General features: G+C 42.1%; 1 protein-coding gene across 17 annotated transcripts in view; it reads left to right on the plus strand.

Moving 5' to 3' along the window:
• The window catches only part of LOC122554240 (receptor-type tyrosine-protein phosphatase F-like), a 469,298-nt gene that overhangs the window by 390,728 nt on the left and 50,635 nt on the right, over nt 1-27,935 (plus strand). For all 17 annotated transcript variants that reach the window (XM_087990512.1, XM_087990511.1, XM_087990513.1 and 14 more), the window contains 2 exons: nt 2,354-2,477; nt 13,202-13,377. In XM_087990512.1, coding sequence (XP_087846638.1) covers nt 2,354-2,477; nt 13,202-13,377 — 300 coding nt within the window. The remainder of the gene's footprint in view (nt 1-2,353; nt 2,478-13,201; nt 13,378-27,935) is intronic.

Below are 27,935 nucleotides of genomic sequence, written 5' to 3' on the forward strand. Positions count from 1 at the left end.
CAATCAGGAGTATCTGTGTGTTCAGGAGTAGACAGCATAGTAACAATTTATTGAATGGCTCTTGGGCAAGTGGCTCTGGGTTTGTGTTTGGACATTACAGCAGAAACACCCAGCCTGTGAAGGAGAAAGCACCTAAATCTCTCTTTCCATCCTGTGTGGCGAAGTAACAGAGAATCTTCTGATGGTCATTCCCGTGCACCACCTTACTGTAAATGGCTCTCTCAGCAACCACCTTTGCTGGAAATAAAAGGCGGAAAACCACCATCAGAGACGCTGAAAGGGCAACTCTTCAATCAGTAAGTGTAAGATTGAGAACTGAGGTATCCAAAATCTTATATCCTCATCACAAAAGGTCAAACAGAATCAAAAAGATCCAAAAGAAAACAACTCATCACCTATAATCTGGAACTGGTGCCAGAACTGTATTTCACATAATTTCTTGTTCCTTCCTCATCTCTAATATTTTCATCTTGTCTCTTCACCTGTCTGTTTGTGTCATAATTTTAAAATGGGTGGAGTTTAAGTTGTAGAGGTGTACGTTAGCAATTCATAATTCCTTCTTGCCATTGATTAAAAACTGTTTGAATTCAACAAATTTGTCATTAATGATAAAAAGCATGTTTGTGTATTCTGAGTTGTGACACCATGGAATGCAGTACTTCACGAAAACAGTTCTCAGCTACCCCATCTGAGGAATTTAGTGATGAGGGCAATAAATGTTGGCCTATCCAATAATGCCGATCACATGAATGTATTTTAAAAAATATCCATATTGCTGCTTATGCCAGGTGCAATTCACATTGAAATTCAGCAGTGGCACGACTTGGTTTGTATCTTTTACAGAATGTTAAGTAGCTGTTACAAACGTATGGATTGTCATTACTAACATTTGCTTATGAATTTACATATTAATGTATCTGATGGGTATTTCATGGTTTTTGACATAGTTTAATCAAGTAGCTGTTTTACTCACTTCAAATTGACAAACATAAAGACGTATGATGTATAAAATAAGCTGGAATACAACATTGAGAGTTTTCTATTCACCCTCAAGCATGCTCCTTATTACAGGGATATTGTTCGAATTTGGATAGCTAGGCAGTAAAGTGTAGAAAACTGGCATCCACACTTTATGCACTGGACAACTTTTTCCAACAAAGATATTGATTGCATATCATGTATGTCCAAGCAACAAACCTTCTTTAAGCCTGCTGCTGAATATCTGACCAGAAGCTAGTCCCTGGTTTATAATCTCCATCTGGATACAATAAATACATAATACCTGAACACATTGTTTGGAAAATATCAATAAAATTAATAGTGGGGTGAGTATGTTAGATTATAGTTTGTAGTGAGTAATGGTCTATTTACAGGACATTATCTAGTCAAAAATCTCTAAAGAATTATAGGCTGAGACTCGTTTTGTCAAAATGTGAAGAATTATCCTGGAAGATTAATGAGTGGCTAATCAAGGTGGTCCTGTGTGAGATTTGGCTCTTGAAGGAATAAACAATTTGCTTTGTTGCATTTGTACAATATGACATGCTTTTTCAATTTTTGGTTGTGGTTGGATGAAAGAAAGATGTTTTATCTATATAAAGCTGTGTTTGACTTGACCATTTACCTGATCAAAAAGTGAAAATGCTCCATTCATCAAGGCCATCGCTCAATTTTAAATGTGCCAGTCAATATTTTAATTCATGTTTAAGTTAATTAAGTATATTACACAATTGATGTGATTTGAACTTTATCATCGTTATGATAGATGCTATTGGCTTGTTTGTACGAAAGCTGTTATGGCTAGTGAGGGACTGTAATTTAATTTTATTCATTTTGGTAAGATGGGGTTGAGTTCCATTTGTGACAGTGAAATAACAAAGGAAAGAGCCCATGACATTCATGCAATATTAATCAAATAAAAAGGGAACTATACAAATTATTGTTGGAAATAAAATCAGAAAAGACAGCAACAAAATGACGTAGCTGCTGAAAATCTGAAATGAAAACTGAAAATGCTGCCAGCCGGAGAGCTGTTTACATTTCAGGTTAACAGTCTGTAATCAGAGATGTTCAGATTGACTGAAAATATTAAAACTGTTTTATTTTCTCCACGGATACTGCATAGTGAGTGTAGTATTTTCAACATTTTTGGATTTTATAAACTGTGAAGAGTCCATTTTTACTTTGACTGTGCCTTCATTGAAGGAATAGATGGTGGATCTCAGCATAAAACTCTATTGCAATTCTTGTTGGCAGTTGCTTGCACCTGAATCCTTTTGAATTCTAGCTTTTTTCCTGTTATCCTCTGTGTCACCTTTTATTTAATTTTCTTCTTTCTTTTATTCACATTTAGTCAATTGATCCTGGTCAACAGTTCACATGGGAGAATTCCAACATGGAAGTGAACAAACCGAAAAACCGCTATGCCAATGTTATTGCATATGACCATTCAAGGGTTATCCTCACCTCTGTCGATGGCAAGTATAGCTGCAAATCTCTGACTTATTATGACGATATCTAATTTAAAATTGATTGCTATAAAGTATTTGAATAAATTATGAGGCTGAAATTGATTCTGTAGACACTAGAATTGCTTGATGTCCAGGTATATAGAACAGTAAAATGTCATAAGCAGAAACAGAAATTCATAGAAGGGCTGGTGGAATGCTGACCATTATATCTAAAAGGCTAGAATATAAGAATGCAAAAAGAATGCTTCATCTGTATAAAAACTATGATTAAACCATATTTGGTGTTATGGACACAATGTCACAGTTGGACATGTTGCCTTGAAGGGTGTGCAATATAGATTTCCTAAATAGTTGTGGATTTAGAAAGCTCTTTCAAAGGAGCCTTGGTGAATTTATGCAATGTATTTTGTAGATAGGACATACCTGCCACTGTGCATCAATGCTGGAGGGAGTGAATGTTTGTGATTGTGATCACAATCTAGCAGGCTGCTTTGTGGTGGATGGTATAAAGCTTCATGAGTGTTGTTGGAGGTACACTCATCCAGAAAAGTGGGAAGGATTCCATTACACTCCTAATTTGTGCCTTGTAGATAGTTGACAGGCTTCCGGGAGTCCAGAGTTAAGTTGCTGGATTCCGAACTCCTGATCTGCGAGAGTACACACAATATTTATATAGGTAGTCCAGTTCCGTTTTTGGTCAGTGGTAACCCCAAGGTGTTGATATGGGGATTTAGTGATAGTAATGCCATTGAATGTTAAAGGATGATAGTTAGATGCTCTCTCATCGGGCATGTCCATTGCCTCTAACTTGAGCGGCATGAATATTTCTTGTCACTTGTTGTCCCAAGCCTAGGTTTTGTCCAAATTTTGCTGCATTTGAACATGACTTCTTCATTATCTGAGGAGCCTCTAAAAATGGTGAACATTGTATACAATCATCAGCGAACATCAATACTTATGAACTTATGATGGAGGGAAGATCATTTAGGAAGAAGAAAGGTGCAGTCACTATGATGGGGTAATACTATTGGCATCTCAATAGCCAGAGGGAGCTAAAGGAACACATATGTAGGTAGATCTTGGAAGATCATGGAAAGAGGTCAAAACACTAAGGATGTTGTCATGGATGATTTTACCTTCCCTAATATTGACTGGGACTTCCTTAGTACCAGGAACTTATGTGGGACAGAATTTGTTAGGAGGGCTTCTTGAAACTCGCAGTCCAATGAGGGAAGGGGCGATACTATAACTTGTATTGGGAAATGAGTCTGTCCAAGTCATCAAAGATTCACTGGGGAAGCATTTTTAGAACAATGAAACATATGGAATTATGTTTTAAGATGTTTATAGAAAAGGATAAAATTAGTCCTCGGATAAAAGTGCTAAATTAGTGGAAGGATAATTACAACAGTATGAGGCAGAAACTGAAGAAAACTGAAAAAAGGGGACATGAGATAGCTTTGGCAAGTAAGGTTAAGGAGAATCCAAAGGATTTTTACAAATATATTAAGGATAAAAGAGTAACTAGGGAGAGAATTGGGGTCTCTCAACGCGGCCTTTGTGTGGAGCTGCAGGAGACAGGGGAGATACTAAATGAGTATTTTGCATCAGTGTTTACTGTGGAAGAGGACATGGAAGATATAGGATGTAGAGAAATAGATGGTGACATCTTGAAAAATGTCCATATTACAGAGGAGCAAGTGCTGGATGTCTTGAAATGCATAGAGGTGGATAAATCCCCAGGACCTGATCAAGTATACCCTAGAACTCTGTCAGAAGCTAGGGAAATGAATGCTAGACCCCTTGCTGAGATATTTGTATCATGGAGTGAGGTGCCAGAAGACTGGATGTTGGCTAACTTGGCACCACTGTTTAAGAAAGGCGATAAGGACAAGCCAGGGAATTACAGACCAATGAGCCTGACATCGGTGGTGGGCAAGTTGTTAGAGGGAACCCTGCGGGACAGGAAATACATGTATTTGGAAAGGCAGGGACTGATTACGGATAGGTAAAAACAATGACTGCAGATGCTGGAAACCAGATTCTGGATCAATGGTGCTGGAAGAGCACAGCAGCTCCTCAGATGCTGCCTGAACTGCTGATTACGGATAGTCAACATGGCTTTGTGCATGGGAAATCATGTCTCACAAACTTGATTGAGTGTTTTGAAGATATAACAAAGACGACTGATGAGGGCAGAGCAGTGGACGTGGTCTATATGGACTTCAGTAAGGCGTTCAGTAAGGTTCCCCATGAAAGACTGGTTGGTAAGGTTAGATCTCATGGAATACAAGGAGAACTAGCCATTTGAATACAGAACTGGATCAAAGGTAGAAGACAGAGAGTGGTAGTGGAGCGTTGTTTTTCAGACTGGATGCCTGTGACCGGTGGAGTGCCACAAGGATCGGTGCTGGGTCCACTACTTTTCGACATTTATATAAATGATTTGGATGTGAACATGGGAGGTATAGTTAGTAAGTTTGCAGATGACACCAAAATTGGAGGTGTAGTGGACAGCGAAAAAGGTTACCTGAGATTACAACACAATCTTGATCAGATGAGCCAATGGGCTGAGGAGTGCAGATGGAGTTTAATTTAGCTAAATGTGAGGTGCTGCATTTTGGGAAAGCAAATATTAGCAGGACATACACTTAATGGTAAGGTCCAAGGGATTGTTGCTGAACAAAGAGAACTTGGAGTGCAGGTTCATAACTCCTTGAAAGTGGAGTCACAGGTAGATAGGATAGTGAAGAAGGCGTTTGGTATGTTTTCCTTTATTGGTCAGCGAATTGAGTATAGGAGTTGGGAGGTCATGTTGCGGCTATACAGGACATTGATTAGGCCACTTCTGGAATATTGCATGCAATTCTGGTCTCCTTCCTATTGGAAGAATGTTGTGAAACTTGAAAGGGTTCAGAAAAGATTTACAAGGATATTACCAGAGTTGGAGGATTTGAGCTATAGGGCTATAGGATTTGAGCTATAGGATTTGAGCTATAGGATTTGAGAATAGGCTGGGGCTGTTTTCCTTGGAGCGTTGGAGGCTGAGGGGTGATCTTATAGAGGTTTACAAAATCATGAAGGGCATGGATAGGATAAATAGCAAAGTCTTTTCCCTGGGGTGAGGGAGTCCAGAACTAGAGGGCATAAGTTTAGGGTGAGAGGGCAAAGATATAAAAGAAACCTAAGGGGCAATTTTTTTCCTGCAGAGCGTGTTGTGTGTATGGTATGAGCTGCCAGAGGAAGTGGTGAAGACTGGTACCATTGCAACATTTAAAAGGCATTTGGATGGGTATATGTCTAGGAAGGGTTTGGGGGAATATGGGTTGGGTGCTGGCAAATGGGACTAGATTAGGTTGGGATATCTGTTTGCCATAGACATGTTGGACTGAAGGATCTGTTTCCATGCTGTACATCTCTGTGACTCTAAATTGGATTGGGGATGTCTGTTGAAGGAAAATCTAGACTTGACTTGTGGGTGTCTTTTAAAGATTTGTTCAGATTTCTGGACCAGCATGTTCCTGTGAGGATGAAAATGAAGAATAACAAGATTCAGGAACTCTGGATGACAAGAGATATTGAATGTTTAGTCAAAGAGAAAAAGGACACATTTGTAAAGTTTACAAAGCTGAAATGAGAAAAGGCCCTGAGCAATATAAAGGAAGCAGAAAAAACTTAAATCAAGAATTAGGAAGGCTAAAAGCAGCCATTAAATGTCCTTGCCAAACTGGATTAAGGAGAATCCCAAGGCATTTTATACATGTATTCAAAACAACAGGGTAATGAGGGAAAGGCTTAGTCCACTCAAGGGAATTAATCCATAGAAGCAGAGGAAATGGATGACAACTTCACATTGCTACTCACCAAGGACAAAGTCATTGATGATGGTAAGATTAGGGAAGGGAATGTTGATATTTTAGGGCATGTCAGTTTTAAGAGGGAGGTGATGTGGAATGTCTTGAAAAATATTAACGTAGTTAGGTCACCAAGGCCTGATTGGATCTATTCCCAGGATACTGAGGAGGCAAAGGAGGACTTTGCTGGGCATTGACATCGAGACTGGTGTCCTTCCGTCAAGTCACGTTTTAATTACACATGAAGTGTTCTTGACTTTAGAACTGTCTCATTCAGAGTCAGGTACCAGAGTGTCAGTATCTCTGACACTCACCTTTTTTATATTTAGTAGACAAGCAGGAGACTGGAAGAACACAGCAAGCCAGGCAGCATCAAGAGGTGAAGAAGTCAGTATTTTGGATATAACCCTTTTTCACTGCCACACCCTTTTTGCTTGTCAGCCTGGGCTCCCTGATTGTTCCAAATTAGCAGCCACAATTAGGGACCTCATATTCTATGAGGTCCAGCTGCTGACCTCGTTACAATCACTACACAAGTGCATAGCTGCCTGAAAATGGCAAGACAGTTGATAAGATGGTAAAGAAGGCATGCAGCGTGCTTCCCTTCTGTCAGGGTACTCTTCACAATGTGGTATCTTACATTGGTGAGACCAAACACAGACTGAGGTACTACCTTGTAGAACGCCTCTCTTCTGTCGGTAGGAATTATCCTGACCTTGCAGTTGCTTTCTATTTCAATAAACCACCTTTCTCATAGGCTAACATTTCTGTCCTGGGCCTTCTGCAGTGTTCCAATGAAGCACAACACATGCTCAAGAAAGAACATCTCATTGTCCACTTATGCACTTTATGCTGTGTCCTGATACCTCACACTTAGTCAGATTAAACTGTAACTGCCATTCTCTGCCCAATTTTCTAACTCATCTGTATCTCCCCTCACAATTACAGTCTCGAGGTTTTAATATTAAATATTCCATTTCAGTCTTGAGGTTTTAATATTGAATTCCAAAAGGTTGCAAACTGACCATATGGCATCAGTTCTCCATTTTTTAAAATTCTTTCTCTCCCCCCACAGTCTTATCTTGTTTGCTTGATAACTTTGCTCTCAGTAGAGAGGATTCATTTTCTCCATTTCACAGCTCAAATTACACCCATTTTACATTTCTTTTTCCCTTTCGCCACCATTATCAGTCCTTTGTCTTTTGCACTGTGCCTCTACACCGTGTGTCCTTCACCCCATTTCTACCACTGTCAGAAATTTAAAGAAACGTTTTCCAACATTCTTCAATTCTGAAGTAGAGTCATATTGTACTCAAAACATTTCGACTCTCCACAGATACAGTCAGACTTTGCACAAATGCTGCCAGACTTGCTAAGTTTCTCCAGCATTCTCTCTGTTTGTTTTAAACTTGCAGCATCCACAGTATTTTGCTTTTATTTGTTACCATTTAGGTCGAAGCAGCTCACTTGACTTGCACCCTTTCTACCTTCAACCCAACTCCTTTTACCATGAATGCACAGTGGCAGCAATGTGCATCATCTGCAAGATGCACAGCAGTAACTCACAGAGGCTTCTCTGAAAGGATCTTCTAAACAAAGAAAAACTACTACCTAGAGCTACAAGGGCAGCAAATACATGGGAAGCCAAAAGCTGCAAGTGTTCTTCCAAGTCACCTTCCTGTCTTAAAACTATATCATCATTCCACCATTGTCACTGGGTCGAACTCCTGGAACTCCCTTTGTAACAGTGCTGTGGGCATCCACACCTCAAGGGCTGGAGCAGTTCAAGACAATATCTCACTACCTTCTCCAGGCCAATTAGGGATGTTGGCCAAGCCAGTGATGCCCAAATCTATGAATGTATTAAAAAGAAAGTGAAGCTAAGTAGCTTAGTATTTTGGACCTGTGCAGTTGGAAAGATAATGTGCAAACTTTTTCCTGAAACAGTTGTAGCAGGTCACAGAATTGAAGGTTAATTTCCAGGACACTGCCGCAAACAACCCAGCAAAATATGTCACAGGATATGAGCAATATTATATATTTGAATCTTTGAATATCGTAATTTATTGGTCTTAAAAATGCTGGAATGAAAAGGGTTCATTGAACTGTCCATTTATATACGCAGCAAGACCTGTGCAAAATTTGAACTTGGATTGATAATGCAAATGACATTCGTAGGACAGTGATAATTACAATTTGTTCCCATTCCAATGTGCGTGTATAAACAGTGTAACTAGGAAATTACCTAGTGGCAGAATGTAGGTGTGGAGTGGTTCTTTGTAGCTTGTAATGTGTTAAAAATCCCAGAAATAGATCTGACCAGTGGTGATAACTCTTAATCATGTCTGTAGTTATCTCATGCCTTAATTTATGAACACAGCAATTATAACATTAATGAAATGCCATGCTACATTTTAACAATAGTGTAATCGATTGTGTATTATAGTTTGATGTTCCTGTCCCTTTTATTGACTCTTTCATGGGATATGAATGTCACTGGCTGCACAACCATTTATTATCCAACCCTGATTGTCCTTGAAAAGGTAGTCGTGAGCTACTTTCTTAAACTGCTGCTGTTTTTGTCGTGTACAAACACTCTCAGTACTGTTAACTAGTAAGTTCCAGGAAAATTGAAGAAACAATCATATCGCTCCAAATCAGAATGATGTGTGGTTTGGAAGGGAACTTGCCATTGGTGGTGTTCTCATGCTTCTGCTGCCTTTGTCCTTTGAAGTGATAGAGGCCATAGATTTAGTAGGTTCTTGTCACAGGAGGTTTGCAATATGCTGTTGTTTTTCCTGAATGTCTAACACACTGTTCATTGGCTGTGAAATGATTGAATGTTTAGGTTAATAGATGCAGTGTCAATGAAGCACCTGCTTTCTCCTGACAGTGTCAAGCTTCTTGAATATTGTTGGAGCCTCATTCATCCAGGCAAAATGGAGAGAATTCCATCACACTCTTGACTTTACCTTATAGATGGTGGACAAGCTATGGGGAGTCAGGAGCTGAGTTATTCACTGCAGACTTCCGCACCTCTGAGTTGCTATTGTAACCACAGTTTTATATGGCTGACGTGCTTAGCTTCTGATCAGTGGTAGCCCTCAGGATATTGATATTGGGAAATACAGCTATTTAAAGTAAGAGTGAAATGGTTGAATTATCTTCTGTTGGAGGTGGTCAATGCCTGGAACTTGTGTGCACAAACACACTTACCATTTCACCAGCCCAAAATGGAATGTTATCCAGACCTTGCTTCATATGCACACAGACTGCTTGGGTATCAGGGGAGTCAGGAATGAGTCTGAGCATTGTGCAATAATTGGTGAACTTCCCCAATTCTGACTTTAGGGTTGAGGGAGGGTCACTGCTGTTGCAGCTGAAGATGTTCGGGCACAGGACACTACCCCCCCACAGACCCCACTGTCACTATCCCCACCCCCCAGAACCTCGAGGGGAACACTACCCCTGCTCATGCCTCCACCCCCATTCCCCCCACCATCACACCCACTCCAGGTACTGGCTCCGACCCCACTCCCAGCTCCACACCCACACCAGATCCCAGCTCCCAGCCCTGCCGGGTTTTCACCATCCCTCCAGACCTCCCACTCACTGAGGACGAACGATCAGTCCTCAGCAAAGGACTCACCTTCATCCACCTCCATCCACGCATCAATGAATTTAATACATGCCGTGACATCGAACACTTGTTCCGTCGCCTCCGCCTCCGAGCTTACTTTCACAATCAGGACTCCCGCCCACCTTCCGAGGAGCCCTTCGCCCACCTCCAACACACTGCATCCACCTGGACACCCCGCGCTGGCCTATTACCTGCCCTCGACCTCTTCATTTCCAACTGCCGCCGGGACATTAACCGCCTCAACCTGTCGACCCGCCTCCCCCACTCCAACCTCTCGCCCTCACAACGCGCAACCATCCAATCCCTCTGCTCTAATCCCAACCTCACCATTAAGCCAGCGGATAAAGGGGGCGCAGTGGTAGTCTGGCGCACTGACCTCTATACTGCTGAAACCAAACGCCAACTCGAGGACACCTCTTCCTACTGCCCCCTTGACCATGACCCCACCCCCCATCACCAAACCATCATCTCCCAGACCATACAGAACCTCATCACCTCAGGAGATCTCCCACCCACAGCTTCCAACCGCATAGTAAGGGAACCCCGCACTGCCCGGTTCTACCTCCTTCCCAAGATCCACAAGCCTGACCACCCTGGCTGATCCATTGTCTCAGCATGCTCCTGCCCCACTGAACTCATCTCTACATACCTCGACACTGTCCTATCCCCCCGAGTCCAGGAACTCCCCACATACGTTCGAGACACCACCCACGCCCTCTACCTCCTCCAAGAATTCCGTTTCCCTGGTCCCCAACGCCTCATCTTCACCATGGATATCCAATCCCTCTACACCTCCATCCGCCATGACCAGGGCCTTCAAGCCCTCCGTTTTTTCCTCTCCAGACGTCCCCAACAGTACCCTTCCACCGACACTCTCATTCGTTTGGCCGAACTTGTCCTCACCCTTAACAATTTCTCCTTTGAATCCTCCCACTTCCTCCAGACCAAAGGGGTAGCCATAGGCACACGTATGGGCCTGTCTCTTTGTTGGCTACATAGAACAGTTGATCTTCCGTAATTACACCGGCACCACTCCCCACCTCTTCCTCTGCTACATTGATGACAGCATTGGCACCACCTCGTGCTCCCGCAAGAAGGTTGAGCAATTCATCAACTTCACCAACACATTCCACCCTGACCTTAAATTTACCTGGACCATCTCTGACACCTCCCTCCCCTTCCTGGACCTCTTCATCTCCATTAGTGACAACCGACTTGACACTGACAGTTTTTACAAACCCACCGACTCCCACAGCTACCTGGATTACACCTCTTCCCACCCTATCTCTTGCAAAAATGCCATCCCGTATTCCCAATTCCTCCGCCTCCGCCGTATCTGCTCCCAGGAGGACCAGTTCCACCATAGAACACACCAGATGGCCTCCTTCTTTAGAGGCCGCAATTTCCCTTCCCACGTGGTTAAAGATGCCCTCCAACGCATCTCGTCCACATCCCGCACTCCGCCCTCAGACCCCACCCCTCCAACCGTAACAAGGACAGAACGCCCCTGGTGCTCACATTCCACCCTACAAACCTCCGCATAAACCAAATCATCTGCCGACATTTCCGCCACCTCCAAAAAGACCCCACTACCAGGAATATATTTCCCTCCCCACCCCTTTCCGCCTTCCACAAAGACCGTTCCCTCCGTGACTTCCTGGTCAGGTCCACGCGCCCCTATGACCTACCCTCCCATCCTGGCAATTTCCCCTGCCACCGCAGGAACTGTAAAACCTGTGCCCACACCTCCTCCCTCACCTCTATCCAAGGCCCTAAAGAAGCCTTCCACATCCATCAAAGTTTTACCTGCACATCCACTAATATCATTTATTGTATCCGTTGCTCCCGATGCGGTCTCCTCTACATTGGGGAGACTGGGCGCCTCCTAGCAGAGCGCTTTAGGAAACATCTCCGAGACACCCGCACCAATCAACCAAACCCCCCCGTGGCCCAACATTTCAACTCCCCCTCCCACTCTGCCGAGGACATGGAGGTCCTGGGCCTCCTTCACCGCCGCTCCCTCACCACCAGACGCCTGGAGGAAGAACGCCTCATCTTCCGCCTCGGAACACTTCAACCCCAGGGCATTAATGTGGACTTCAACAGCTTCTTCATTTCCCCTTCCCCCACCTCATCCTAGTTTCAAACTTCCAGCCCGCACTGTCCCCAGACCTGTCCGGACTTGTCCAACCTGCCTAGCTCCTTTTCCACCTATCCACTCCACCCTCTCCTCCCTGACCTATCACCTTCATCTCCTCCCCCACTCACCTATTGTACTCTATGCTACTTTCTCCCCACCCCCACCCTCCTCTAGCTTATCTCTCCACGCTTCAGGCTCTGCCTTTATTCCTGATGAAGGGCTTTTGCCCGAAACGTCGATTTTGCTGCTCATCGGATGCTGCCTGAATTGCTGTGCTCTTCCAGCACCACTGATCCAGAACTACCCTAAATAAGTCCTGCAGTGATGACCTTGAACTGAAGCAACTGGTGTCCTGCAACCACAACCATATTCCTTTGTTGTGGGTGTGACTCCAACCAGTCATTATAAAGCAATACATGCTGAGACTTGCACTGCTACACTAATTTATTACGGATGGTACTGTGCTTCATTTTATTTCTTCTTGTACTTACATCTCTACCTTAATGTCAGAGAAACAGGGAACTGTTGGAGTGTTATCAAAAGGCAGTGACGATTATAAAAAACACAACAATGTGATATCCACATTAGTCAGAATGTTTATCCAAGAGCAATACAAGTAAGTGCACTGCGTATTGGTTGTGATACATGCTGTGAAGTCTCAGGTTTGCTGTTTTTTTCAGGGTTCGTACATTTGGGCTGATAACACATAGCTTAGCCTGGAAAAAGAATGAGAAATCTCCATAGGGTTCTAAGAGACGTTTATTATTGATCTGTATGGAAAAGCATATATCTTTTAGACATGGTTGAGAAAAGGATTACATTTTGCCATGATGATCCAGCTGCTGAATAGCCTGCCAACAGTCATCACTGATGGTAAACACAAGGAGCAATGATTATATGAAGAAACTGTCACGCTGTGTGTCCCTGCATTTTTGAATGGAGTCTAGAAAATAAGAAAAAGATTTGAATCAAAATGTGTTATGTTCTTTGCATGATGTGTAATGTTCCTTGGAAGGGAATTGCCATTTTTTTTCCACAGTTAAAGATTTTACTAGGTGTTCCAAAACTATTTTAATGAGTGTTTCTACTCTCAAAGGGGTGCCAGGCAGCGACTACCTGAACGCCAATTACATTGATGGATACAGGAAACAGAATGCCTACATTGCTACGCAGGGCCCACTTCCAGAAACACTCAGTGACTTCTGGCGAATGGTATGGGAGCAAAGAACCGTCACTATAGTAATGATGACAAGACTAGAAGAGAAATCAAGGGTAAGTCATACTGTACTCAGAGGGTTAATCTAAGTTGGTGTATTTGGCAGTTCTTTGTCACTACAGTAATAAATATTGCACGACCTGCCTTGTCCTGGAGCTCTCAGACATTCAAATGTGTTGCACCAGTTATCCAGGGATTAGCTGGAAAACCTCTTGATGCCAAGTGATGCGCTGGAATGACTGAAAGATTCTAAATGTCTGGTAGCTCAGTTGCATAACATACTGCAATCTTGCTACAACTTCAGCTAATGTTGCACCCTTAGAAAACAATGATACATTCTGAAATCCAAAATTATTTACCATGCTTACAGATCAAGTTTCAAACATTTCCTACCTGGTACCAAGTTACCTGACTAGGATACCCAGCATGGACAGGACAGGCTGAATGGCCCCTGGTGCTGTAAATATTCTATGATCCTATATTGTCATTATACTTACTGAGTTTTTACAGCCATATGCCTGCTGCTCTTGTTTTTCTATTTGTTGGAAGTTGCAAGTGCTGTTGAAGGAACCTTGATGAATTCCTGCAGCACAACTCGTTCACATGACACACTGTGTGCATTGGTTGCAAAGGAAATTAAAGTTTAGGTTGGTGGATGAGGTCCTGAGCATCTGATCTCTTGGATACGGTTGGAAGCACACTCATTCAGGCAAGACAGAGGTGAATTACTCTCAGCAGAATTCCCAGCATGTGAGCGCAGTATTTAAATGACTAGTCCAGTTTAGTGTCTGCTCAATAGTAATACCTAGCATGTTATGGTGGGGGATTCAATGTTGGTCATGACATTGAATGTAAATAGGAGAGGGTTAGATTCTGTGCTGTTCAGTATGGTCAATGCCTAACATTGTGTGGCATGGCTGTTGTCCAGATCTTACTGCATAACAAAAAGGGCTGCTTCAGTTTCTGAGGTGTTGTGAATTGTCGTGAACATTGTGCAGTCATCGGTGTACATTGCCAACTCTGATCACTGTTGCAGGAAAGGCCATTGATGTTGCTGACAATAGTTCAGCCTAAAAAAACTACCCTGATGTACTCCTACAGCTATCTGGCTGAAGATGATTGCAAATGTTTGAGCCTTGTCTTTTGCACTGATGTAATGGGCTCCCACAGCATCGACAATAGGGATATTGAAGGTGTCACTTCCTTCTGTAAGTTATTAATTGCCCACCACTATTCGGTACTGGATGTAACAGAACTGTAGATCTGATCCATCCATTTAGGCCTATCTATTGCATGCTACATCCACTGTTTGACACTGCTGGTATTGCAACTTCACTTAATTTTTAGTTATGCCCAGTCCTGCACTCAGTATGCCCTCCTGTACTCTTCATTGAACCAGAGGTGGATCCTTGTCCTCAACGTAATGGTAGAACAAATGCTGGGCCATGAGGATCCTGTTGTAGTTAAATACAATTCTGCTGCTGTTGGCCACAGGCATGTTCTGACTCAACATATATATTCTGAATTAATCCCATCTAACATGATAGTACCAGCCTCACAACCTGATGGAGGGTATATTCAGTCTGAGGACAGCCCTTCCATCTAATATGAAGGGTAACGCCTCCCTATACTGTCTTGGATAGATGCATCTATGGCAGTTAGTTTGATAAGGATATGGTCTAATAACCTTATTCCCCTTGTTGGTTCCTTCACCGTCTTCTGCAGGATAAATTTGGCAGATATATCTTTGAGGTCTCATCTCAATTGGCCAGTAGTGATCCTACTAAGCCACTCTTACAATGGACGTTGAAGTCTCAACCCAAAGCACATACTGTGCCTTGCCATCTTCAGTGCTTGCTCCAAATATTGGTCAGTATGGAAGATTAAAAATTCATCAGCTGACAGCGCTAATAATTAAGAGGGTTTTTTTGCCCCTGTATGACCTGGTATCTTGAGAATGGTCAGTAATGAGGATCCCAAGAGGAAAAATTGCTGCCAATTTTGGCACAAGCCTCCAGAATTTAGTCAGGAAGCCTTTACAGTGTTGACAGGGCTGTGTGTGCTGTTGTTGTTTCCCATGCCCAACACAATACCAAGTGTATTATTCAATTTTATTCCTTTTGGACTTTACCGCAGCAGTTTGGTACAACTCAGTGACTTTCTAAGCAAGGTCAGAGTGCAATTTAGAGTCAAGCAGCTCTGAAGTTGCATGTAGACCAGACCAGGTGAGGGTGACAGATTTCTTTCACTCAAGGACATGAAGGAGCCAGATGGATTTTCACAACAGTCAGTGGTAATTTCATGACACCATTTTGAAATTAAATTTGATAAAAATTGGGGCGGCATGGTGGCTCAGTGGTTAGCACTGCTGCCTCACAACACCAGGATCCCAGGTTCAAGTCCAGCCTCGGGCGACTGTGTGGAGTTTGCACATTCTCCCTGTGTCTGCATGGGTTTCCTCCGGGTGCTCCGGTTTCCTCCCACAATCCAAAGATGTGCAGGTCAGGTGAATTTGGCCATGCTAAATTGCTCAGAGTGTTAGGTGCGCTAGTCAGAAGGAAATGGGTCTGGGTGGGTTACTCTTCAGAGGGTCAGTGTGGACTGGTTGGACCGAAAGGCATGTTTCCACACTGTAGGGAATCTAAAAAAAATCTAAATGAAAAGTTAATGTGTTCAATCTAAATTCCACAGGCTGTTATGGTGAAATTTGAACTCATCCCATGGTCTCTGGCCACCAGTCTAACTACTGTGTCGCTGTCTCCATATTTGAATAACTTGAGAGTCTAAATTCGGTTTTTAACTGGTTTTCTGGTTGAGTCCTAAACTCTTGTGAGCATGTCAACCCAGTCAGCAACTATCATAAACTGATGTGGTAATATCTTTGTTTCTCCTTGAAAGGTACCATTTCGCTACCATTTCTTATTGCCCACATTCAAACTGTAACATTGCAGCATTGACTGCATCAATCAGTTTAAAAGGACTGAGATAGAAGTAAATTGACATGTTAAGAGTTCATTGTAGTATAGATTTACTTGCATTTTGTGACTTGCCAAAATTGGACCAATGTTCTGTAAATTACTTGTCAAATCCATAAAAGATCAATTCATTTTAGTCCACTCATTTTTCCCATTGCACTCAAATTATAATCTGAGAGCAAACCACAGCCAACACCACACTATAAGGAGCAGCAATCTCTGAACCGACTTGGGATGAAAATAATATTAGTAATTTCTATTTAATTTGTTTTTCTTAACTTGTCTGTAATAGTGTTGGCTTGGCTGTTCTTTTCTACAAAATGCAAGTTGCAGTAGTGTTGTCAAATTGTAAGTTTGAGGAGCCTAATTCTGATTCATGTATCCATTCTTAAGGAGATCCCATTAAATTAAACATTGCAAGTCAATCTTGACTAGGCCACTGTACACTTCAAATTGTTCTTTTGCCCTTCCAAGACAATGCTTTTCTTTAAGATTTGCTAGAAAAAATAAGTGTGTAAACCAGTTTTGCAGTGACTTGCTTTATGTGGGATAAAGACCATAAAAGTGAAAAAGGAAAAATCTATATTATGCACAAAACCCTATTCACTTTCAGCACTGATGTAAATTGGAATCATTTTTTGAAGGTGACATTTTAATGCTGTTGCAACAGTTTAAAATTAGCTGGTGCAGCAAAATACACAAGGGGACATTACAATCTTTAGCCAAGCTCTCTTCATGAACTGCTGCAGGGCATTCCAAGAAAATTCACCGTTGTGACTTGATGAAATCATGTTGAAAAAATTCTGAATTCTAAAATGTGCCATGCAAGTAAAGAACATATAATAATATGTAAATCAAATAATTAGATATTAAAGCATGTGCTCTTCAGTAGATTAATAATGTCGTGTTGTATGTCAACAGAGCATATATTATGTAGCCTTTAACATCCTCAAATAATGCATGGTCAGTGAAAATCGATTTTAGTGCGTTATTGATTTATTTAAAGCTGAATTGATAGACTCAAAGCTGCAGTCAACATAAATTTATCATACAATGGAATTGTCACTAACAACATATTGAGTACTCTTGGTTTTGCACTGGTTAAAATAAAAGGGACTGATGAATGTGATGAGCACTCCAAACTATATCTTCTGCTATTTAATTAAACTATTGACTATCATAAAGTGCATAGAAAACATTTTGCTAGGCCTCTTAACAATCCTATTGTTTATCAATCACTGAAAAGCACCAATTATCTTTTTTGATTCTTTTCTAAAATTACCAATTCTCTCTGCATGAGATTGGAAAGTAGGAAATGAGGAAAATAAGTACCGTTCTGTCAGTTGTAACCCAGGTATTGAAGTTTCACTGCTAATCACTTTGAAATCACATTTTATGAAAACTTTGTAATTCCAATACTAGATCCATGAAATTTTCAAAATGAAACTTTTAATTTGATTGAAGGTCTGTGGAGAAGAATGTAATATACATGAAATTCACAAGAGTACAATATATACATGAAAGACAATAGAAGTGTTTAACATAGGAAAACATGGGATTAAGTGTACTGGGTCGAGTGTGTTTTTTCCAAAAAATGTGTCAGGAAACCAATTTCAATCTATAACTGCTAATTATTTGGAACATTGGGTGAGCAGCCAACCCACTCTCCATGGCATCAGAAAACATGCCGGTGTAACAAGGTAAGGACAGCTGTACATGCTCTCCTGATGGACGAGGAGAAGCAGGAATATAACTTCCCAGTTCATCAACCCTCTCTCCCTGAACACCATAACCTCCCCACCCCTCCAAACAGTTAAACACCTTGGTGATCGTCATTCCTTTCCCCATTCAGCTCTGAAGAATTCATATCACTCTCAAAACTTTAATTCTGTTTTTCTCTCTCCATAGATGCTGTTAAGCCTGCCCAGTTTCTCCAGCATTTTCTCTTTTTATTACCATCCTCTGCATTGGCTAGAATTGTATCCCTACCCTTCAATCCCAGGATCAGACAGCGGGTCATTCACCCCTAATTCTCTAAATCAGGCTGATTTACAAGCAGGAAATCTGTCTATCATTGATCATATTTACCATATAAAAGCAGAATGTATCCACTGTTTGCAAGAGAAAGATGCATTTCAGCCGGAAGTCAGTTTGTCTCTTGTTCATCTTGAGATTACTGGCACGTTCAGAGATACATCACTTTCTCCTGACTAATTTAATAACTTTAGATTTGACCTATAGTATTGAAAATGTTGTGAACACAGTAACTCTTAAGTAAAAATCACAATTTTGCTTTGTTAATAAAGTTAAACCATTACCTATACCTGCCCTGTTCCTGTTATATTTAACGTGCCTTGTCCTGTTTTTATGTTTATGTCCACTCTTAATTTAACTAATAGATTCGTAAGTGTCCTCCTGTCTCCTCCTTCTCAACTTACCAGTGTTTAAGTGTCATATATTCTTTACATTCACTTTTCCATCATGCATTATAAAGGTGGTACTAATTGTAGAAGATTGGTGTTTGATTAAAAATAAACTCCCCCTCCACCCTCCCTAAAAAAAGGGCATTATTAACTGAAGTCATAAAAACTTTAGTTAATTATTGAAACTATTACTTTTTGAAAATTTCCCATACTTTAGAGTAATTGTCTTTTACCTTATTACATACAATATTGGAAAAAAAGGCAAATTGCTCATTCTCTGTCTCCTTAATTTAAAGTGACAATGATGCATTACCCAAATTTAACAGGATACTATGTGTGTCTACAACATGCTGTCCAAGTTATGCTGCCTAGCTGTGGATTCTATCACAGAAATTTGAGATGAAAAATTCCGCATAAAAATTGATTCCTTACCTGTGATTAAGTCACATGAAGAGCTTGTACAGTTTATGGATCCTACTTGAGATTATTGGGCAATAGTACCATTAGTCCAGCTTGTAAATGAGTGATGATTCAAAACTTATATTAATTTGTACTAGGAAATGGTACTCATTTGAAGAGCAGTTTTCGGCATGATAGGCCGAATGGCATAACAGTTCTGTTTTTGTTTAATTAACTCATGGAACATGGGCATCACTAGCTGGCCAGCATTTATTGCCTGGCCCTAGTTGCCCTTGAGAAGGTGGTGGTGAGCTGCCTTCTTGAACTATTGCAGTCTGTACATTTTATGTACTTTGCTGTTATGGAATGAATTCCAGGATTTTACCTTGCAGCACTGAAGGAATTCTGTGATTGCAATAACTGCATGAGAAAAGGCATTCATTTGAATGTGAATTTGTTGGGGCAAATACTTGTAAATTGGAAGTAAGGTGCAGGAAAATTATGTTCCTTGAGTCAAGGAAGCTACTTGTTCAAAAGGAGCCTGAAGAAGGTTACATCCGAACCATTGATTTCCCTGCCTATTGATGCTGCTTGGCCTGCTATGTTCTTCCAGCCTCCCACTCGTCTACCTTGGATTCCAACATCTGCAGTTTTTGGTCTCTAACTGCATAGAGATCTACAGCATAGAAAAAGGTCCATCAGCCAATCATGTCTGTGCTGACAGTTAGACAGCAGAATGTTTGTGTCCTGCAAGTTGATGCCACACTGGCCCAGAAATGGACTGCTCTACAAAGTCAGCATAGTGTCAAAAGCCCTTGATCTATTTCTGTAGAGCAGGAATAATTTGCTATTTTTAGCAGTGCCTCTGAAATCCCTAGCAGAGCTGTGAAAAGACTTTAGCATCTGGTAAACTCTCACACTGACTGTTCCTGAATCCAGTCCCTGCTCCTCCTCACATATGCTAGGTGCTTCACTGCATACAGATCCTTCTAGATCACTGTAAAACCTTGAATCCCCACATCTTTCTCCAGTTTCTTTCCCATCTACCTCCGCCCTCTGGAGCTCATCTTGCCCATTAGACGTGTCCAATGCTTCATCAATGTTGTTAGCAATTTTTTCATTCATCTTCACACCTTCTATCACAATCGCTGTACTTAAAAGAGATTCTTGACCTTTCATCCTTGTCCTCTCCAAAGTCTTTGTTAATTTTGTTATCTCCTAAATGCGGTGTCCATTTTTCCCAGACCTTCATGTTTGAATTCAAACAATAAGGTCTCCATTTCTGCCACAGTACAAAACTTTATGTTAACAAATTCATAAGTGACATCTTATGTGACTGTGGTAATCTATCCCACCTTGATTTTCTGCTGCTTTCTGCAGTCGTTGATATGGCTCACCATAGCAACCTTCTCCAGAGCCTCATACTGTCATGTAGCTGCATGGAGCCTCCACTCACCTGGATCTATTCCAATCTATCTAGTATTAGCCAGAGAACTACCTGCAATGGTATTTCTTACTGCAATAGCTCCACTACCTCTGGTGTTCCCTAAGAATCTTAATTTGACTTCTTCAGCCTTCCTTTATCTCATCTATATACTGTCCTTCAATGAATTAAACTGAAGACACAGCACCAAAGTCCATGTATTTGCTGATAGCCTTCAGCTCTCCTTCACCTCTGCCTCTCTCAACTCCTCCATCATCTTTCAAGTCCATCACTGACAGGCTGCTAAACCACAATCAAAAATGGGATTTGCAGAAATTTCCTCCGGCTAACTGTTCGGGTGACTTCTGGTTCTGTCATCAAGATCATTTCTATTTCCATGAAGAACTTCATCAATGCCTCAGCTCAGTTATTATTGAATACCATCATGCCTTTGCGACCCCAAGACTTGACTATCCCAACACTCTATGAGAAAATGAGGACTGCAGATGCTGGAGATCAGAGTCGAGAGTGTGGTGCTAGAAAAGCACAACCGGTCAGGCAGCATCCAAGGAGCAGGAGAATCGATGTTTCGGGCAAGAAGGGCTTTATCCCAAAACATCGATTCTCCTACTCCGCAGATGCTGCCTGACCTGATGTGCTTGTCCAGCACCACACTCTCTATTTCAACACTCTTCTTGCTGATCCACCTCGCGTCAGCTTAAGGCCCTTCAAAATTCTGCTGTTCCTATCTTAAGTTCCACCAAGCAACATTCATCTCTCACCTTTGTGTTTCCTGACCCATAATGGCTCCTATTTAGGGAATGCCTTGATTTTGGCTTAGTGATGGGAAACCGCTGAAGGTGAGCCATTATGCTAGATGTCAAACTCTGTGGCAGATGAGGGGTGGAAAATGAAATTGTGAAAAAAAAGACAAAGAAAAATACAGAGGGTAAGATGGCTGTGATGGAAAGATAAAGAATTAGCAGATGGCAGTTTAAGGTGGAGAGGACTGGAGGGAGACCAGCGAAAGGGACCAGGGACTTGTTGGGTAACTCTAAGTCAATATCATGAATAGGATTTTGGTGCTTGCCACACTTGTGGTGATCGGGTTACCACATTACAAGATATTTTCAATGTTAATAAAACAAATTCAGCAGAGGTTTGCAAATAGATTTAAGGTTTTAAAACCTTAGAGTTGATATACTCACAGCTAATGATTTTTTTTTAAGATCAGATTCTTTACAGTATGGAAACAGGCCCTTCGGCCCAAGAAGTCCACATCAGCCATCTGAAGAGTAATCTGCCCAGACCCATTCCCCTACCTTATATTTACCCCTGACTAACACTATGAGCAATTTAACATGGCCAATTCACCTGGCAAGCACATCTTTGGACTGTGGGAGGAAACCGGAGCACCCGGAGGAAACCCACACAGACATGGGGTGAATGTGCAAACTCCACACAGACAGTCATCCGAGGTTGGAATTGAACCTAGGTCCCTCGTGCTGTAAGGCAGCAGTGCTAACCACCAAGCCACCATGCTGCTGCATGACTGGAAGATAACTTCAAAACGGTCTTGCAATCCAATGTTTCTACAAAGCTTTTTTTTTTACTTACTAATGGGATGTGGGCATCATTGACTAGGCAAACATATATTGTCCATTTCTAATTGCCCTTGGAAAGATGGTGATGAACTGTCTTCTTGAATCATAGCAGTCCCGAGATGTAAGGATACCTAAAGTGTTGTTAGTAAGGAAGGTGTAGGATTTTGACCCAAAGACAATTAAGGAAAAGCAGTTTTTTTTTATTTTCAGTCATGTCATATTGGAATCGCTGGCTGGCCAGCACTTACTGCCTATCCCTAGCTGCTCTTGAGAAGGTGGTGGTAAGCTGCCTTCTTAAATTGCTGCAGTCCATATGCTGTAGCATGACCACAATGCCTTAGGGAAGGAATTCCAGGATTTTGACCCAGCGACAGTGAACAGACGGTGATATATTTCCAAGTCAGGATGGTTAGAGGCTTTGAAGGGAACTTACTGTTGGTGATCTTCATCTGTTGCCCTTGTCCTTCTAGATGGAAGTGGTCATGGGTTTGAAAGGCGCTGTCCAAGGCTCTTTGGTGAATTTCTGCAGTGCATTTTGTACTCTGCTGCTGCTGAGCATCAGTGGTGCAGGGAGTGGAATGCATGGATGTAGTGCCAATCAAGTAGGATGCTTTGTTTTGCATGGTGTCAAGCTTCTTGAGTGTTGGACCATTCAGGCAAGTGGGGAGTATTCCATCACCTGACTTGTGCCTTGCAGATGGTGGACAGGCTTTGGGGAGTCAGAAGGTGACTTTCCCGCCACAGTAATCCTAACTTTTGACCTGCTGTCATAGACACCTGTTTATGTGGCATGTCCAGTTAAGTTTCTGGTCCATGGTGACCCCAGGAATGTTGATAGTGGGGGATTCAGTGATGGTAACACCATTGAATATTAAGGGGCAGTGATTAGATTGTCTCTTATTGGAGACAATCGTTGTCTGGCACATTCTGAGTCTTCATGGGATGTGCTTGTGGAGAGGAACTTGAAGGTGGGGTATTCCAAGGCATCTGCTGCCTTTGATAAGTTGCTGTTGAGAAGAAGTGGTGAGTTGCTGGAGTGCATCCTGTATATAGTACACAGTGCTGTTACTGAACATTGGTGATAAAAGAAGTGAATGTTAAAGGTAGATGAGGTACCATTCAAGTAAACTGCTTTGTTCTGAATGGTGTTGCACTTCGTGAGTGTTGTTGGAGTTGCACTAATCCAGGAAGGTGAGGAGCATTCAACTATCCTCTTGACTTATGCCTTGTAGATGATTGATGGGTTGGGGAGACAAGATGAGGTTCTCATCTCAGGTCCTAGTCTTCAAACTTATTTTGTCGCCACAGTATTTATGTAGCTGGTCTACTTCAGTTTCTGGTCAACTGTAACCAAAGAATATTGGTGATAGAAGATTCAGCAATGTTAATGCCATTAATTGTCAATGATAATTTGGGTTAGATTCTCTCTTGATGGAGGTGGTCATTGTTTGACACTAGTAAGGCATGAATATTACATGTCATGTAGCTGCCTAGGCCTAAATTTTATCCAGGTCTTGCTGCATATGGACATTGATACTTCAGTATCAGAAGCATTGCAAATTGTGCTGAACATTGTTCAATCTTCTGTGAGCATCCCCATTTCATACCTTATGATGGAGGGAAGGCCATTGATGACACAGCTGAAAGTGGTGGGTTCTAGGTCACTACCCTGAGGAACTCCAGCAGTTAAATCCTGGAATGACACGATTAATCTCCAACAAGCACAGCCACTTTGTTTCCGTTAAGTATGACTCCACCCAAAGGAGAACTTCTACCTTGATTCTCATTGACTACCAATTTTGCTTGATCTTCTTGATTCCATAATTACCAAATGCTGTATTGATGTCAAGGGCAATCACTTTAACCTCATTGCTGGCGTTCAACTATTTTGTTCAAATTTGGACCAAGGTTGTAATGAGATCAGGAGCTGAATGGCCTTCAGAGTCTAAAATTAGAATCAGTGAGCAGGTTATGCTTTTCAAGCTTATAAAGCACTGCCAACAGACCCCTTCCATCACTTTGATGATGATTGAAAGTAGACTAATGGGGCAATAATTAGTTAGATTGGATTTGTTCTGCATTTTATGGACAGGGCACACCTGCACAGTTTTCTACCTTGCCATGTAGATGTCAGTAACGTAACTGTGCTGGAAGAGTTTGGATAGGACCACGTCTAACTTGGGAACATAAGTCTTCAGTAATATTGTTGGAATGTTGCCAGTTCTCAAAGCTTTTGCAGTATCCAGTGTCTTCAGCTGTTTCTTGATATTAAATGGAATTAGTCAAGTTGGTTGAATTTGAAGCTGGGGATCTCAGGAGGAGTTTGTATGTGATTTCAAAAGATGATGACAATTTTTTCACTGAAATGTTCTGTGAAATAACTCCACAATAGCCAGTATCCTGTCACTAAGTCACTCTCTATTTACATATGGAGAGTCCGAGTCACTGATCCAACTTCTTCAGAGCCAGCTCTCAGAGTGGACAGAACCTCTTGAGACTCCTGTTTATTTTTTTTTTTTTATTAACCCCCACACTACCGCCTAACTGCGGTAGTGCTTATTTTTTCCCCAGCACCCATAGTGTGTGTGTGTAGGTGTGAGACACAGTGAGAGACACAAGGTGCATGAATCTTTATTCAATTTCCACCACCAGGAAGATAGGAAAACACCCGAGTGGCCAGTGACAAGCACTGCCCTTCACATCAAAGAGCAGTGCTGTGTGATCAAACAGTGAAGGGGAGGGTAGGGACTAAATCAAAATAGAGTTGGAGGGGAAGACTCCTGTTTATATTATTTTATTAAACAAATTACAAAACAGTTTACAAAAAAACATTGACAGCTGTACACAAAAGACAGCAGTTTTACAAGGGAGGGGAGCAGCAAAGCTAGGCCCCGAACCCTACCGTTCAACCATTTTACAGGGAGAGGAGGACAAACCTCAAATCCCAGTTCCACGTGTGACAAGACAGTGACAATGACATTTATACATTAGACAATACCGTTACATACAAAAGTGCAGACAATACAGACCCAGCAAGCCCCCGCCCCTCCCACCTTCCGACCGCTCTAAGGCAGCCCGCCCCTACCCACCTTCCGGTTAAGACTCCTGTTTATATCTGTCAGCTAGGACTCCCTGATTGGACCAGATTAACAGCCCCAATCAGGGAACACCTATGACACCTACTTGGCTGACCTCGTAACAAACAATGCATACTGCTTCTGATAAAGTTATCTAGTCTATTTTAGAGCAACATCAATTTTCTTTAGCAGTAAACTATCTATTTAATTAAAATGTAATGCATAAAAACTTCTGCACTTGCTGGAAATTAGAAACAAAAACAGAAATTGCTGTACAAACTCAGCAGGTCAGGCAATATCTGTGGAGAGAAAGCAGTGGTTAAGTGACCCCTGGATCCAGTGATTCGTCTTTAGAATTGATTTTAGCTAGGAAATGTTGGGTATGCGTGCTGTAGATGGGTTGGGGGGGGAGGAGTAAAGGATAGGTGGAAATGGAGCCTGAAGAAGAGAACAGCAGTTGGGCAGACAGAGTAGTCATAGAGATGTACAGCATGGAAACAGACCCTTTGGTCCAACCTGTCCATGCCGACCAGATATCCCAACCCAATCTAGTCCCACCTGCCAGCACCCGGCCCATATCCCTCCAAATCCTTCCTATTCATATACCCATCCAAATGCCTTTTAAATGTTGCAATTGTACCAGCCTCCACCACATCCTTTGGCAGCTCATTCCATACACGTACCACCCTCTGCGTGAAAAAGTTGCCCCTTAGGTCTCTTTTATATCTTTCCCCTTTCACCCTAAACCTATGCCCTCTAGTTCTGGACTCCCCGACCCCAGGGAAGAGACTTTGTCTATTTATCCTATCCATGCCCCTCATAATTTTGTAAACCTCTATAAGTTCACCCCTCGGCCTCCGACGCTCCAAGGAAAACAACCCCTGCCTGTTCAGACTGTCCCTGTAGCTCAGATCCTCCAACCCTGGCAACATCTTTGTAAATCTTTTCTGAACCCTTTCAAGTTTCACAACATCTTTCCGATAGCAGGAAGACCAGAATTGCATGCAATATTCCAACAGTGGCCTAACCGATGTCCTGTACAGCCGCAACATGACCTCCCAACCCCTATACTCAATACTCTGACCAATAATGGAAAGCATACCAAATGCCTTCTTCACTATCCTATCTACCTGCGACTCCACTTTCAAGGAGCTATGAACCTGCACTCCAAGGTCTCTTTGTTCAGCAACACTCCCTAGGACCTTACCATTAAGTGTATAAGTCCTGCTCAGATTTGCTTTCCCAAAATGCATCACCTCGCATTTATCTGAATTAAACTCCATCTGCCACTTCTCAGCCCATTGCCCCATCTGGTCCAGATCTTGTTGTAATCTGCGGTAACCCTCTTCGCTGTCCACTCCACCTCCAATTTTGGTGTCATCTGCAAACTTACTAACTGTACCTCTTATGCTCGCATACCAAACATTTATGTAAATGACAAAAAGTAGAGGACCCAGCACCGATCCTTGTGTCACTCCACTGGTCACAGGCCTCCAGTCTGAAAAACAACCCTCCACCACCACCCTCTGTCTTCTACCTTTGAGCCAGTTCTGTATCCAAATGGCTAGTTCTCCCTGTATTCCATGAGATCTAACCTTGCTAATCAGTCTCCCATTGGGAACCTTATCGAACGCCTTACTGAAGTCAATATAGATCCCATCTACCACTCTGCCCTCATCAATCTTCTTTGTTACTTCTCAAAAAACTCAATCAAGTTTGAGAGACATGATTTCCCACGCACAAAGCCATGTTGACTATCCCCAATCAGTCCTTGTCTTTCCAAATACAGTCCTTGTCTTTCCTGTCCCTCAGGATTCCCTCCATCAAGTTGCCCACCACTGATGTCAGGCTCACCGGTCTACAGTTCCCTGGCTTGTCTTTACCGCCCTTCTTAAACAGTGGCACCACGTTTGCGAACCTCCAGTCTTCCGGCACCTCACCTGTGACTATCGATGATACAAATATCTCAGCAAGAGGCCCAGCAATCACTTCTCTAGCTTCCCACAGAGTTCTCAGGTACACCTGATCAGGTCCTGGGGATGTATCCACCTTTAACCATTTCAAGACATCCAGTACTTCTGATGCAAATACTGATATTCATAAATGCAAGTATTCATTTATTATCTCCCCCATTTTCTGTGGCTCCACACAAAGACCGCCTTGCTGATCTTTGAGGGGCCCTATTCTCTCCCTAGTTACCCTTTGTCCTTAATATATTTGTAAAAACCCTTTGTATTCCCCTTAATTCTATTTGTCAAAGCTGTCTCATGTCCCCTTTTTGCCCTCCTGATTTCCCTCTTAAGTATACTCCAACTTCCTTTATACTCTTCTAAGGATTCACTTGATCTCTCCTGTCTATACCTGGCATATGCTTCCTTCTTTTTCTTAACCAAACCCTCAATTTGTTTCATCATCCAGCATTCCCTATACCTACCAGCCTTCCCTTTCACCCTGACAGGAATATACTTTCTCTGGATTCTTGTTATCTCACATCTGAAGGCTTCCCATTTTCCAGCCGTCCCTTTACCTGCGAACGTCAATCAGCTTTCGAAAGTTCTTGCCTAATACAGTCAAAATTGGCCTTTCTCCAATTTAGAACTTCAACTTTTAGATCTGGCCTATCCTTTTCCATCACTATTTTAAAATGAATAGAATTATGGTCACTGGCCCCAAAGTGCTCCCCGACTGACACCTCAGTCACCTGCCCTGCCTT

The sequence above is a fragment of the Chiloscyllium plagiosum genome, unplaced genomic scaffold (genome assembly GCF_037043375.1).
Source record: "Chiloscyllium plagiosum isolate Xiang-an unplaced genomic scaffold, Cpla_swu_hap1 HiC_scaffold_9, whole genome shotgun sequence".
Classification (NCBI taxonomy): domain Eukaryota; kingdom Metazoa; phylum Chordata; class Chondrichthyes; order Orectolobiformes; family Hemiscylliidae; genus Chiloscyllium; species Chiloscyllium plagiosum.